Source organism: Corapipo altera, unplaced genomic scaffold, assembly GCF_003945725.1.
Source record: "Corapipo altera isolate COAL_440 unplaced genomic scaffold, ASM394572v1 49, whole genome shotgun sequence".
Taxonomy (NCBI): domain Eukaryota; kingdom Metazoa; phylum Chordata; class Aves; order Passeriformes; family Pipridae; genus Corapipo; species Corapipo altera.
Genome location: NW_020884879.1, coordinates 15,803,954 through 15,819,308, shown reverse-complemented (window position 1 = coordinate 15,819,308; position 15,355 = coordinate 15,803,954). Strand labels below are relative to the sequence as shown.

The 15,355-nt window shown below is 47.9% G+C and overlaps 1 protein-coding gene across 1 annotated transcript; it reads left to right on the top strand.

The window, feature by feature from the left end:
- The first annotated feature begins 8,158 nt into the window (after nt 1-8,158).
- Nucleotides 8,159-15,103, top strand: PRDM14 (PR/SET domain 14). Its single transcript, XM_027638917.1, has 7 exons — nt 8,159-8,696; nt 8,998-9,054; nt 9,124-9,281; nt 9,463-9,730; nt 11,252-11,454; nt 12,789-12,890; nt 14,876-15,103. The coding sequence occupies exons 1-7, from the start codon at nt 8,159-8,161 to the stop codon at nt 15,101-15,103; spliced, it is 1,554 nt and encodes a 517-aa protein (XP_027494718.1).
- Nucleotides 15,104-15,355: the final 252 nt, after the last annotated feature.

The window sequence follows — 15,355 nt, the reverse complement described above, 5'->3', positions numbered from 1 at the left end:
AACGTGTTTCTATTGTGTCTTTGTTCATAGAAGGGTATAAGATGTAGCACTAAAGCATTGAAAGGTGTAGATAGATTAGTAGGTTCTAAAAGGGCAGCAGGCTTTTTTAAAGGCCTTTTTTATATTCCAGCTAGTTGTTACTTGCAAATCCTTTCATCTTTATAGTGCTATATTAACTGAAAATGTTAATCTCGTGGTTTAATGTGAGAACAGTTCATTATGAGTACTTTTTTATATCAGTCAGGATGAAATGGGCATCTTTCACGACAGTGTCAGCAGAGGCAGACCTCAAATGATGGGAAGTGGGGCTGAGTAGAGTTATATGATCTTGTTCTTGCTATGCCAAATGGTGAATTTAAGACAGTTGAAAATGTTCGATTGGTCAGTTAAAAAAAAAAAAAAATTAAGGAACTACAAGGATTGGTTATCAGAATGACCTTATACTGTCTCTGGGAAATGGATGAGGCAGAAAAGCTATTTACATTAAAAATTTTAGAAGCTAAAGTTATTCTAAAGACCTTCAAATACTGGTAACCTTTCACCATTCCTACAAAAACAAGGCTTATCCTGCAGTTCTCTTGGCTTCAGCAAAATTATGGTAGTCTTTGGATATAAGGAAAATAATGCCACATTAAAGAAAGCAAAGGAGGAGGATGTTTCTTCCCAGTGTGAGAGAAAACGTCTGTCTAGTAAGAGAGGAGATGTTTCCAATCAGAACCTTACCTTTAGACATTATTATAATTTATTTAGTTTTAGCAAGACTCCTGGCATCAAAATGTGGCAAGCTAATGATGAGCTCTGATGTAACTGACTGAGATGCCAAGTACTTGACAGCCTCTTGACCAAACTCACGCCCCATCCCCTGAAACAGTAATCACAGTGAAACCTTCATGATAAATTAGTTCTTGTACTGAAGAAAGCAGAACCAAAGGGCAGCCCTGAGTGCTTCTGTTGGCCTTGGGCATGTAATGGGTATATATGACTTGCATCATCTTACCTGTTTGAAATCCCTGCTGGAACTTCAGCTGAGGTTTGTCTGTAGGCTCCAGCAGTGTGTGGGGGCTGCTGAATCCCAGCTTTTAATACAGGTCAGTCCAGAGTCCCACTAAGAGTTCCTACTCTTTAACTGGCTAAAAGAGGGAAGAACAATCAGAAATTGATGAAGTCCTTAAAAGAGGTAGGTCAGGAAAGGTCCAAGTTGGAATTACAGTATGAATGAACCTGTATGAATGGTGGTCCTTCAGAGCTGGGCACTATCTGCACCACTTCGAGATAGTCTTTTGGGACATCTCTCAGGTGCAAAAGAAACCACACCACCAGTTAAAGATTCAGGTGGTGTGATGGACCCCATTAATCCTTCCCTGACTTAGGTTCCAGTCTAAGCTTTCTTTTGTTACTGCTGCTAATGACTCCAACCTCAGCCAGCATGGTGAGCTTAAGCTAGATGTTGTAAACAGGAGTGACCACTCATCTTTGTGTTCTTCCCTTCAGTCTCTCATTTTGGATACTTACCATGGGGGTAAAAAAACCACACTTGATTGCATTGAAGGATTTAAGCTTAAGGAGCACTTTGGAGTCCAGAGGACCTAAGATACCCCAATTTCAGTGGGTTGTATTTTTCAGTTGGTACAAGGAAGCCACCTGCTTTCTGAATAAAAACAGAATCCCAAACTAGAAATTTGAGAGACTCTCGGGGGGGGGGGGGGGGTGGGGGAATTAAGGATCAAGTAGAGGATCTTAAAGGACAGTTAGAGAAACATTTGATGGCGGCTGAAACAGAATGTGATTTACCTTCTGCCTGAAAGGATGAAATCTGGCAATTGTACAGTGGATATGACCAGAATCTGGAGGGATGAGTGTGTGAGCACTCATGTTTAATGCATCCAGCTGCACCAGCCAGCAAGTAAAGGAGCTGTAAAGCAGGAGCAGGTGTCAGGGCTGGGATGTGGGCAGGGGTACTGGGCAGGCAGAAGGGCTGTGCCCATATCCCCGGCATTCATGAACCTGTGTGTGCTTGTAAACCTAGAGAACAGGGCAGAGTGTGCTTTCACCAGTGAACATAGACCTCTACCAGTTAAAGAAGAGGTGGGGATTCAGCTGTGTTTATGTCTTACTTGGGTACCACAGGTGACTGCTGTTGAGGGTCCCACCAGCAGGACTGGGGAGAGAATTGGAAGGGTAAAAGCTAGAAAACCCCTGAGTTGAGATAAAGACAGTTTAATAGGGAAAGCAAAAGCTGCCACACAAGCAAAGAAAAAACAAAGAATTAATTCATGTTTCCCACGGGAAGGCAAGTGAATTCAGTTCAGCCATCTCCATGAGAGCAGGGCCCCAAGTAGCACTTACTTGGGAAGACAAATGCCATCACTCCAAGTGTTCCCTTCTTCTTCATTTTTTCCATCTACTTTATACAGTAAGCATGATGTTATATGGTATGGAACATCCCTTCGGTCAGTTTGGGTCACCTGTCCAGGCTGTGTCTCCTCCCAATCTCCCATGCCTCCCCAACTTCCTTGCCAGCGTGACAGTAGGAAAAGCAGAAAAGGCCTTGGCCCTCTGTAAGCACTTCTTAGCAGTAACAAAAACATCACTGTATTATCAACCCTGTGTTCAGCATAAACTCTACCCTAGCCAAAACCAGCACAAATGGGATGCCTGGTTTTTGTTACTTTTCCACCCCTGAGGAGCTGGAATCCTTCTTGGGATCATTAAAGGATTCTGGCATAAAGAACAACACTAGTTTGGGCACAGGGGACAGGCCATGTGACAGTTTCAGTGCCATCCAATGTGGTGTTCCCTCCACCTCCCCTGAAGTTGGGCACTAAAGGCAGCAGCACCATTCCACAGTGAAGGAGTCTCTGTGCAGGGGAAGGAGCTAAGATAGCATTCAGACCCTCCTTCTACCAGAGAGCCAGAAGTCAAAGTCATTCACTGGGGCAGCAGGAACTTTGCTTTAAATGTTTCAATTCATACTGAATATGCTCTAAATTAACTACTCAACCTCCACCCACTGACATATTTAAGAATGAAGAAGGTAGTGAAGACTGGGGAAACTGATACACCACAGAGGCTGGGGAGGTGAATCATAGAATCATTGAATATGCTGACTTGGAAGCAACCCATGAGGATTATTGAGTCCAACTGCTGACCCTGCACAGGACACCCCAAGAATCACACCGTGTACATGAGAGCATTGTCCAAACACTTTTTGAACTTGTACAGGCTTGGTCATGTGACCACTTCCCTGGGGAGCCTGTTTCAGTGCTCAACCACCCTTTGAGTGAAAAGCCTTTTCCTGATACCTAACCTAAACCTCCCCTGACTCAGCTTCATGACAGTTCCTCAAGTCCTGTCACTAAACATTAGAGTGAAGCGATCCAATACCTGTCCCTCCACTTTGCTTCATAAGGATGTTGAAGACTGCAATGAGTTCTCCCTTCAGTCTCCTCTAGGCTGAACAAACCAAATTGCCTTAGTCACTCCTCATAAGGCTTCTCCTCCAGACCCTTCACCATCCTCATGGCCCTCCTTTGGACACTCTCTAATAGCTTAATGCCTTTTTTATACTGTGGTGCCCAAAAATGCACACAGTATTCAAGGTGAGGCTGCACCAATGCAGAGTAGAGTGGAACAACCACCTCCTTTAACCAGCTGATGATGCTGTGTTTAATGCACACTGGGACACGGTTGGCCCTTCTGGCAGCCAGAGCGCTGCTGACTCACATTCACCTTGCCCTCGACCAGGACCAGGGCCCCCAGGTCCCTTTCTGCAGCACTGCTTTTCAGTTTCTCATTCCCTGGTCTATACACACAACTAGGGTTGTCCCACCCCAGGTGCAGAATCCAGCACTTGCCCTTGTTAAACTTTATACACTTGGTGATTGCCCATCTCTCTAACTTGTTGAGGTCTCTCTGCAGGGCCTCTCTGCCCTCGAGGGAGTCAAAGGCTCCTCCTAATTTAGTGTCACCAGGAAATTTATTTATATTCCTTCTAGTCCTGCATCCAGGTCATTACTGAAGATGTTGAAGAGCACTGATCCAAGGATGGAGCCCTGTGGAACCCCACTAGTGACCAAACACCAGCCTGAAGTTAACCCATTCGCTGTAACTCTGTGTGCCTGACTTGTGAGCCAGTTGCTCACCCATCACATAACACAGTTTTCAGCTGTATGCCAGACATTTTGTCCAGAAGGCTACTGTGAGAAACAGTATCAAAAGCTTTGCTGAAGTCCAAAATTTTTACATCTACTGGCTTTGCTAGATTAACTAGGTGGGTTACCCTGTCATAGAAGGAAAGCAATGAAGCTGCTCCAACTTCTGTGTTGTGCCCAGGAATTTCTCCCTAGGAGATGTTCCTGAGAAGATAGTGCAGGAGAGGTGGGATAACTCTTCTATTGCTTAAAAAATGTCTCTCTGATCCAAGTTTCAGACTATACTTCACTTTATCACTTCATACTACAACTACTCAAGATGCTGGAAGGACCCACAGTGATCCTGACTGGAGTAATTTATTCAGCTCCCTGCAAACTGTGGGCAAGTTTCTTTGAGAAATTAGAACAACAGATATTCCTGTCCTTGCTCATGTGCCCACTCAGTGGCCTGCCCCAGCAAAAGGAAAAGGATTGCATCTCTATGACAGGATTGGTTTGCTGCAAATTTTACACTGACTTCCCCAACCTTTTCTTGTGCAGTATTTTTCAGTTAACTGTCTATTCTCAGTGTACTTGGAATGGGGTGAGCGCAATGGATTGCTTTAGTGAAGTCACAGAATTAATTGTAACATCATTAAAATGCTGGTGTACCTAAAAATACAACTAGTACTGGAAAAGGAAAGCTGAAACACTTTAATGTGTTTTCCCATTTTTTAATAGTCCATCAGCAGAGATAGTTGCCCTTCCGCTCCCTGTACTCTCCTATAGCCATAGCAATAAACCATGTCTGCTCTGACCTGATCTAAATTGCAATTCAGGTTATTTCCATGACAGCATCTGGTGCCATCGCTGGGATTCCCATGTCCATGCTGCAGGTGGTTGTCAGTGTAAGTGCTGGGGCACAGGGAGCCCACACGTGGGAAGCTGGGCATCAGGGTCTGCTGTGATCTTCGGAGAGGAGGAAGGGGCTCCTTGTAGGTGTAACCTGTGTGTTTGGGAATGTGCAGGAGGCAGACTAGTTTAAGCTAGAGTAAGGAAGATGTAGAGTGGGTGTAAGAGTGATGATGAAGAGCTTGTGTCCAAACTGAGAGGAGGATAGAAGGGCTTGAGATGCAATTTTTTGGATCAAGACATCTGGATCAATCCAAGGAGACAGCACTTAGGTCACTTAGGCGACAACACTTAGGTCACTTAGGTGAGTGAATGCTATGCAAGCAGCCTGCACAGGATGTCCCTTGGTGCTTGTCTTAATTGTGCATCCCCACATCACTGCAGAGAATGAATACATTCTAAAATCCTGCAGCAGGGAAGGGAGGCCAATAGACTGCTCTGGTTACTTTGTAACAAGATGTAAAAACAGAGAAGGGGTCCACAGGGCTGACCAGACTGCTGGGGGTGCCTCTAAACGGCTGCACTTCTACATCCCCCACATCTCTCCCCACGGCTGGGACTTTTTTAATGCAATAAATGTCTTTAACCCCTATGGGGATGTTAAAGCCTCTAAAGATTTATCTGCAGTATAGTGACAAGAGTGCCTTAAGCCCTTTTCCTTTCCTGGGCTGTATGTCATCAGGCTTCTAGAAAAAGGAAACATTTTATTTCTGGGCATCTCTACAATTAACTCATTATGAGAATTTAAAAATTGCACGTTGCATTTGTATTCATTTCTCATGAATCTCCAATCTGAGCATGTCTTCTCCACAAGTCCCTTTCCCTCTTCCTGTCCTCTGATACCTGGACACAGCGTAGATTATCTGTCAACACTTTAATTCTGAATGTAACTCAAACTTTTCTGTGCAATCAGAGCTCAAAGATTTATTCCTGGAAATCAGAATAATGGTGGTACTACTTTTATGCTACTGTTGCATCAATAAAGGCATGTTAAACTGCCTGTCTGAAACTGTTTCCTAAAGCACTACAACATCAGTTCTGTCTTACAAATAATAGAGATTTGGAACAACGCAGAGGAAATTTAAAATAAAATAAATAAATAAATAAATAAAGACAACAAAAAACCCAGGCAATTTCAGCTAAGGTACTACCTTAAGCAAGTTTCTGAAAGCTGCATTCCTACCTTGTCCCTAAGACTCCTGTGCCTCTTGGCTTCCCCGGTGTATTCAGTACTTTTGTCTTACAAACAGAGGTTAGGATGGAGAATGAGGTTGTAGGTAGGATAATTAGCCCAATACATTTAATGCAAAATACATAAATGTTCCTACTCAACTCTGGGGACAGAGATGTGCTGGGCTGGCTATGGAACAGGTCTTGAAAGCTGAGGGAGCCTGGATCAGTTCTGGGTCTCTCTCAATAGTGTTGTGTGCTTGTGTTTGCTGTTTTAGTGTTTACGTCCTGAGTGGAAAAAAAAAAATAAGGGGAGGTTGCAAATTAAAACTTCTGTTAGATAAGAATTACAGTCCCTGAGGGAGTGTGGGCTGAACACCTTCATTCCCTAGGGGCAGACAGTGATTCTTTCTCAAACTCACTATTTCAGAGCACTCCACTGAGACCAGATAAGAAATAAGGTTTGAAAGGCTGGCTTTACCTCTAGTCAAGTGCAGGCAGTGGCCATGTCTGGAGCCATGGTTTTCTCTATCTGAGGCTGCTTCAAGTGCTTCCTAGTGCATCTCTTCTTTGGGATGAAGGCAATGCTTTACAGAGGATCACATGGAGCATTAATAAATTAAAAAGTACAGCACCTATATCCACTGAAATAGCATTTAAACCTCCAGCTGAATCTGTGTGCAGTTTGGCTCATGCTATGCTTTGCCCCAGGAAGCCCTATGCTGCCTTTGAGAGAGACCTTTGGGTTCAAGTCCCCAAGCTCTCTGCAGTGCAGCAGAGCACACCCTGTCCCTTCCCTCCACACCGGCATGTGTAGTGTCACCCAGGCTGGAATGAGTTACTCAAGAGGGAGCTCTGCAATAACCCATGCTGTATGGGGTTTTGTCCTGGACTAAATATTTCTCCACCTCCCTGCACCGGCAGGGATGACATCCCGCAATGACAAAAAGCACACCTGGGCCCCTGTGATCCTTCAGCCCTTTTCAAGTCCCCTTTTCATAGCAATTGTGCCATGTAGCCACCTGGGAGGAGAAACACCATAAAAAACAGGATGAAATACTGCAGAAGGGGATCACCCCACACTTTCGCACAAGTCTGGGGCCAGATGTCTTTCCCTGGTCCTACTCTGGGCAGGTCCTAGTGTAGGCCTGGTCATGGAACCGTGAAAACCCCAGCAAGAGCCCAGTGTTCTGCTACGCGCCCAACAGGCAGCCCCAAGCTAGTGTAAAAGCACCTCAGCAGCGGCCGTGAAACCTACAGGGACTGAGAACGTGCTGCTGCTGCCTGTTCCAGTCATCGGAGTTTCAGAGGTGTTTTTTGCCTTTCCATAACCAAAACCCACACCTGCAAACCCCGAGGCACTGTGTAGGGGCCGTGGGTCCTGCCCGCAGGGCCCTCGCCTCCGGCAGCATGTGGTCATCCTCTGCGAGCATCAGCCCCACACTGCGGCCTCCTGCTCCGGCGAGAGGCTGAGCCCACCGGGCTACGGCCCGGCCCTCGGCCGGGGCTTGTCGAGGCGGAGGGCAGAACCGGCCGCAGGGAAGGTGCGGAAAGCTGGACTCCCCGCCCTCGCCTCCCCCTCCGACCCCGACGTGGAGAGGGGCAGCCCGGCCGCTCCCTGAGCAACTGCGGCTCCGCCCTGGGGAAGGGGCACCCCTGCTCGCCCGCCCGCCCCCGGGGCTGTGCGACCCCCAGGGCGGGCCGCCCCCCCCCGCCCCCCCCCCCCCCCCCCACCCCGCTACGCAGACCGATATAGCCGCAGGGGGCCGGCAGCCGTCGGCCCGCTCGCCTCGACGGCGCCTGGCGGCGGAGGGCAGAGAGCAGAGGCTCCCGCGACTCCGTCCCGCCCCGCCCCGCAGCGGGACCCTGCGCTGGCAGCACCCAGCTGTCTGCCCCTCCGCTTCCCGACAGGTCCCGCTTTCCCTTCCCAGACGGCTCGTCCTGACATGGCTCTGTCCCTGTCCGGCGAGTCGGTCCCCGGAGACGGCGGAGACGCGCTCGGGATGAGCCCTGGCCTCGCCTCCTACTATCCCTCTTTCCTCCCTCCCGCCCAGTACTTCGAGGCGGCCCCCGACTTCTTCCAGCCCCTGAAACCCCTGGTCGGGCTGGTTCCCTCCTCCCCGCCTCTGCCCTCCTTCTCCTTCAGCAGGGTCCCCGCTTTCCTGACCCAGCCGCCTCCCCTGCCAGCCGAGCCTTTCCCTAGCCTCCCCTTGCCCCTCTACACCAAGGTGCCGGTTCCTTTCCCTCCCAGCGAGGGCTCGGCCCGCGGGACGGGGGCCTTGAGATCGCCGTCGCCGCCCTATCCGAGCCCCCTGCTAAGGACTGCCCGCAGCCCGGGGACCGACGGGGCGGCGGGGCAGAGCTGGAGGTACCGCTTCACCGAGGAGGACCTCAACGCGGTGCTATACGGGGCGTTCCGAAGCAACCAGCCGACCGGGAGCCTCCACGCCATCTCGGGGCTCCGGGTGTCCCCCGCCAGCTCGGGTAACGGGGTCTTCGACGGCGGCGGGAGGGACACTGGGTGGCACCGGGAGGTAGGGCTGTGCCTGCAGCCGGGTGTGCGGGGGGGGTTCAGTTCGCCTCCTAGAGGGGTGCAGGCTATCCCGCGACAGCCAGACTAAAGGGCCATCGCCGGGGGCACGTTGGATTTCTTTTCCCCGTGATTTTCCTGTGTTATGAGCCCACACCGTGAAAAGGCCGGGGAGTGATGCGGCTTCTGTCGGGGAGGCAGGACCCGCTCCTTCAGGGTCGGTGCTGGGCTGAAGAAGGGGTCCTTCTTCTGCAGGCACTGCGGACTCCTCCACCCCGCCGCTCGACTGGGACTCGCTGCAGTTACCCGAAGGTAGGGCCCGGGACCGCCCGCGTCCGCGCTGGGCCGCCCGCGCCGCACTCAGTGCCCTGTCCCTCGCAGGGCTCTCGGTGCTGCGGTTGGCCTACGGGGACGTTTCTCATCTCGGAGTCTTCTGCACGGAGCCCATCCCCAAAGGAGTCCGCTTCGGCCCTTTCCAAGGCAAAGTGATCAATACCAGCGAGATCAAGACTTACGACGACAACTCGCTGATGTGGGAGGTAGCGGAGGCATCGCTGGGCTCACCCTGCACCCCCAACGCGGGGTCGAGGCGAGGCTTTCGGCCGCCCCTCTTCCGTAGCCTGCAAGAGGGGTTCGACCCAGTGTGGGTGGTGGGACTGGTGCGAGCGGGTCGTGCGGGATGGGTTGGTCAAAACTGATCCTGTTCTTTCTGCTCTGCAGATCTTTGAATACGGTCGCTTGAGCCATTTCATAGACGGGAAGGGCGCCGCTGGCAACTGGATGTCTCTGGTGAACTGTGCCAGGTTCCCCGAGGAGCAGAATCTGACGGCTATCCAGTGTCAGGGAGAAATCTTCTACGAGACCTGCAAGGAAATCTTCCCTAAACAGGAGCTGCTGGTGTGGTACGGTGATTGCTACGTGCAGTTCCTGGGCATCCCCATCAGCTTGAAGGCCATGTCGGAAGGGAAGCCTCCGCAGCACCCCGAAGGTGAGCCTTCCAGCGACCCCTCGGGGGACGCTGCCCCTTTTTCCCCTACAGACGTGTACTTGGCAGGGATTAGATTGGCACGAAGGGAGGTAAAGAAACACAGACATCACCTTTTTCCAGCTGAGTTTTATTTTAAAAATTTGCCAGACCCTGCGGTGAGCCAGTGGGGAGGTGACCGGCCCTGCTGCGGGGGTGCTCGAGGTGGCGGTGGTCCCGCAGCCCCGGTCCCCGGGAGGTCTGCCCGCCCTCTCCTGCAACTTCCACCATCCGAAAGCAGCATCTCCCCCTCGTCGCCGGGGAGCCCGTGGCTTGCACCGAGGGCTGCCGGCAGAGTGGAGCTAGCGGCGCCCCTTTCTGCCCCGACACCTTGGTCTCAGTTCGCCGTTCCTCAGGGAGTTAAAAGTGTTGGTCTGGCGATTGTAAAACATCTGGTCGTCCTGGGCTGAGCTTGCCTCGGCCCCGCAGCACCGTTGTTCAGAGGTGCCGTTTTGGGGAGAAGAAGGGCTTTTCGGGGTCATTCCTTTTTTGGTCCTGTTTCATCTTAGGATTGCACACCTGACTAAGTGATATTTTTCACGCAAGTAACTCTCTCAGTAAAATGGGGCAGGCTGAAGTCGTTCAGATCCCACAGTGTCGGTATTGCTTGCAAAAGAAGTGGCAACTGCACTTACTCCTGGAGATTGGTGTGGGATACTTCTGCTTGTAATGTACTGAAAGTATGACGTTCTTCAAAGTGAAACTTGTGGAGATTTGTGCCAGTGCGGGAAGATTTGGAGCGGGGAAGGGATGTGTCGGTCAGGTGCAGCAGAAGGGGAGAGAAGCAAATTGGCATGGAAATTTGGAATGGAAATTTTTGTACCTGTTGTCTGGAAGCGTTTAATTCAGACTAACTAAATCGTTCGTTTCATCTTAAGGTTTAAGCCAAAGTTACTTTTATTAAAGACAGAAAAGGATACAAAAATATCTTAAAATTTTCCGGTATTGTTCCTAAATTCAGTGATTGCAAACGGTTTGAAATACAAAAGAAAACCAAATAAACGTCTTATTTTGTTTTATACGTAATTGGAAACGATAGAAAAGGTGTGCAAAATTATTTTCTTTTGGGGATGGGAGGTAAAATTTACGGACAGTGCTTGATAAGAAATACCTGGCAATGGTTCCATGTGGGGAGACGCTTTTATGTGGGACTCTGCACTGGGTTTTCACATGTTCTCTAACTGTTTACAGAGTTACAAGGATGAAATCTTGTTTTTGCTGAAGTCAGTAGCTAAAGCCAGTCATTTTAGCAGACTAAGGGCTCTGTTCTGTTCCCCTCCGTTGGAAAGGAGCTGTGCGAACGCTTAGGAGACCTGACACGTATTTTGTTAATGATATTGCCAGCATCCGTTTACCGTTATCACCCTCCCAGAGCCTTAAAATTCCCCGTTGGGTCCCAGCTCTGACAAGGATGCAGATTTGAACTGTGAGTCCCTTTTGCCGTGGTGTAATGGCACGTGTGGTGTAATCGTTTCTGCTGTACAGAAGCCGGGGACAGCTTCAAGTGTGAGCGCTGCGGCAGGGTTTTTGCCTACAAGTACTATCGGGACAAACACCTCAAGTACACTCGCTGCGTGGACCAGGGGGACCGCAAATTTCCTTGTCACCTTTGTGACCGATCCTTCGAAAAAAAAGACAGGCTGAGAATCCACATTCTACACGTTCACGAAAAGCACAGACCTCACAAGGTGAGCCTGCTCCCGGGTCTCTCCTCAGTCACTGGCTCTTCTGGGGAAACTGATTAAGAAGTCTTTTTTGGCCCAGGTAAGATGCTGATGATGTTCCCCCTCCTCCAGTTTCCGTGGCGGTTCCCTGGTGGGAAGCTCTGCCTCTGCAAGGAGAGCTTGTCTTGTGCAGGAAAGTGTAGTTGGAGACATGTAATGGATTTATATGGGGAAAACAAACCCCAGAGTGTCAGTAAGAGTTTAAAATAAAACGAATTTTCTCCTGGGCTTTTTGGATATTTTCATATGACTGTTGCTCCTTTTCTTAAACAGTGTGGGGCTTCCCTTATCCAGGATCAGGAATGATGATGTCTCATGTCTGTTTCCCACCCCCCACCCCCCCTGCGGTCTGAGAACCGGCCGACGTCTGTATTTGTTTCTGTTGATCCAAACAGGAGTCAAAGGTTTTACACTCCATGTGGAGCAGATTTTCAGTTGATGAAAGCAAATCTTTAAAATACTTTACGCATCTCCACGAAACACCTTGCTCAGCATTGGCTTTCTCTGAGACTGGAAAATCAGACTTTTTCTAAAGGCTTGGGAAGGGCAAATTTAAGTGCTTGAGATGGCACAGTTACATCAGTCCTAAAGTTCTCCAAATACCTTTTTATAGATCATCTTACAATAATGTGATTTTTTTTCAGGAAAATATTTTATAACTAAAATGGCTTTATTACAGTGTCAGAATATCTACATGGAATTAGTAACAGATGAAAAACATTCTATTAAATATAAAGTGTTAAATACCATTTAATTTTAACCTTCCGTTCCTTTCCTTTTCCTCTTTTCCTTTCTAGTGCTGTGACTGACTCCACATTTCTGAAACAATGGTTATTATTGTAAGAGGACAATTTAAGATTTTTTTTAGTAAGTTTATCTTTTAGGAAAAAAATAGCAAGTGGAGCTTGATTTACTTTTTTTTAAAATGTGATGATTTTATAGAAATACTCAGATTTTTATTACTGAAAGACAATATTGTCTGTTCATGTTATTGAAACTATTACGATGAAAAATTTTAAAATTTTGCATCATTTTTCATATATATAATAATAAATCTGTTCTTAAAACCATACTAAAATTCTGGCTATTTCAGATTGTTACTGCTTATAATTACTATTGTGTTTATATATTACTGCTTATAATTACTATTGTGTTTATATATACTTAAATACATAACATGTGTGTATATATAAATATATGGAAGCATACATGCACACATCATCCACATACATCTTTGTCTTTTTAACTATGCTGTTGTATGCTTCACTTTAGCTTCAGCCCTTTTTTTTTGCCCCCAGTGCTCTGTGTGTGGGAAGAGCTTTTCTCAGTCCTCCAGCCTGAACAAACACATGAGGGTTCACTCTGGGGAGCGCCCCTACAAATGTGTCTACTGCAACAAGGTAAGGCATCCTGTCCCATCCCTCCATCTGTCGTCTGTTATCCTTTATTTCTTTTCTGTTTTCTTTCAAGAAAATGCTTTGTATTTAAGCTGGTAAGTGTGTATATTCTGGGCAGTTGTGAGTTAAAGTGATAGGGCTGGATAAGACTGAAGAAACAAGATCTGGTCTCCATCTGACATGGAATTTGTGGTTCATCCCAGCTCAGTGATCTGCTGCAGAAATAAAGTCTAGGAAACCTTGAGAGCATTTCAAATACCATCCAAGGCAGGCATCTAGATCCAGTATCCCACTTTTTCATCAGATAGGTAGCTTTTGATGCTAGTGACACTGCTTCTGGATTGCCACAAAGAGATTTGGTCTGTAAACTGAACCTGCACAATAGGGATTTGTGCATGCTTACCTTGAAATAAGAGGGCTATAGGCATGCAGCTGGGCATGGAGGTTTCATTTGGAAAAGAAGACAAACAGAGCCATACAGCACTGATCAAAAATGTGCTCAGCTGCTACTGCCCATCACAGCAGGGATGATTCAGGTGAGGTCTCCCTGTGAAAGCAGTGACAGCTCTCCCAGCAGACAGAGGATGGTACAGGCTGCTGCTGGATGAATATTGGTAGGGGGCTCCAGGTGCTATGGAGTGTCCATGCAATGCAGAAATGCCATCAACATGTTGTCAGCTCCTCCTGATTTGGGAGAGAGACATTTTGTTTACGACTGGCTAGACTAACATAGAGCTGAAGTGTCCTGAAGTAACGAACCTTAGAAAATGCTCCTTTTGGCTATTAGATTTTTCTGTCTCCCAAAGATCCTGAACCCTTGTAGGCAGAGTTTAGGATGAGATGTCATCCCTTATCTCCTGATTACAGAAGGAGGTGGCAGAGCTCTACAGGTCACACTGTAGTAAAGAGATCTCTAGCGACCCTTGGCCAGCCTCCAGTTAGTTGTCATTTGACTGCTGTGGATTGAATCAGGTTAAACTGCTAGTCCAGGATGCACCTATCCTGGGACATAGCCATCATTTCTGAGGCTGGAAAACCAGGAGCTGTTATAAAGAATCCTCACCTGCTTGTCCTATGCAATCATGATTCCCCTTTTCCCCTTCTACCTCTAATGGTGGCTTTGCATTCCCAACTCCTTTGCTGTGAGAGTAAAGGAACAGTGTTGCTACAACATCACTGTTCTGTCCCTCAGACACATTTTGGCCCCTTTGATATAATACCTCCAGGGTCTTATGTGTATTGCCATTTGCTGTGAAAACTTAGGAGAGAGGATTTCTTGTGTGTGGTGTGCAAATAGTGAAAGTGTCCTGGGAAAAGAAAAAATGGGGAAAACACTGGCAACTTTGCAACATTCCTGATCAAATTTTGGGAAGATTGTTTTATCTCCAAATGGAGGAGGAGTCTTTATGACAGAGTGGGAAAGTGCACACTTTGCTACTCAAGTGTGTGTGTAATGGTGGGGGACCTGGCTGGAAGATCTGACTGAAGGAAGAGTAATGATGGAGCAGGGAAAATGAACCTGCAAAAGATGTATGATGGACTGCATGGATGAATTCTAGCAGCTGAATCTCAAGCCAGTGAAAGGGTTTAACTTAGAAAATTGAAGTTGAAAGAAAAGCTTGCATTATATTTCCCAAACACTAAGGAGCTGCAAAGCTAATTAGGACAGTATTGACTTCTTACCTCTGACACAAAGGAAGATATTTACTGGTGTCTCTGGTCAGAAATCTTTCTCTGAGCTTCATCTATCTCCATCTCCCTAGACTCAGCCACATCTATATAACAATAGCTATTGGCTTCTGATTCCTCATTACTGTGGGTTTTTTTGATTTTTTTCCAATTATCTGAGGATGTGAGCTATTTCAGGACTTAATTTTCAGGTCACACGGCTTCTGGTAGGGTCTGGGTTAGCCGAAGGTGTTGTATATTACATATGTGAAAACAAATTACTTCCAACTCCATCCCCTTTCTGATCTGTGCCCCTTCAGGCATTCACAGCATCCAGCATCCTGCGCACTCACATCCGCCAGCACTCCGGGGAGAAGCCCTTCAAGTGCAAGCACTGCAGCAAAGCCTTCGCCTCACACGCAGCCCACGACAGCCACGTGCGGCGCATGCACAGCAAGCAGAAGGGCTGCACGTGCCCAGTGTGTGGCCAGCACTTCCCTGAGCAGGAGGATTACAACTTCCACATGAAGATCCACACTGTTCATTAGTTGGGAACCCTGTGGGTGTGTCGTGGACCAGCTCGTGTGTGTATCAGTGTGTGTGTATCTGTTTGTCCATGGTTGTGTGCACACCACGGGAGGTGACATTCACCCGTGCAGTGACTCTTGAGGTAGGTACAGTCTCTAAACCCAAGGCATATGACTGAGCCCAGGGGACAGGAGTTTTTTGGATACGCCCTGATGCCACACTGTGGTGAAGTGGAACATCAGTTACTCAACCTGTCCTTTCCTCCCATACCC

Bases quoted from the DNA above. Each gene is read 5' to 3' on its own strand.
- PRDM14 (XM_027638917.1), top strand. From the start codon at position 8,159: ATGGCTCTGTCCCTGTCCGGCGAGTCGGTCCCCGGAGACGGCGGAGAC. The intron at 11,455-12,788 runs GTGAGCCTGCTC...TTTTGCCCCCAG, and splicing joins AAAAGCACAGACCTCACAAG to TGCTCTGTGTGTGGGAAGAG. The intron at 12,891-14,875 runs GTAAGGCATCCT...GTGCCCCTTCAG, and splicing joins AATGTGTCTACTGCAACAAG to GCATTCACAGCATCCAGCAT.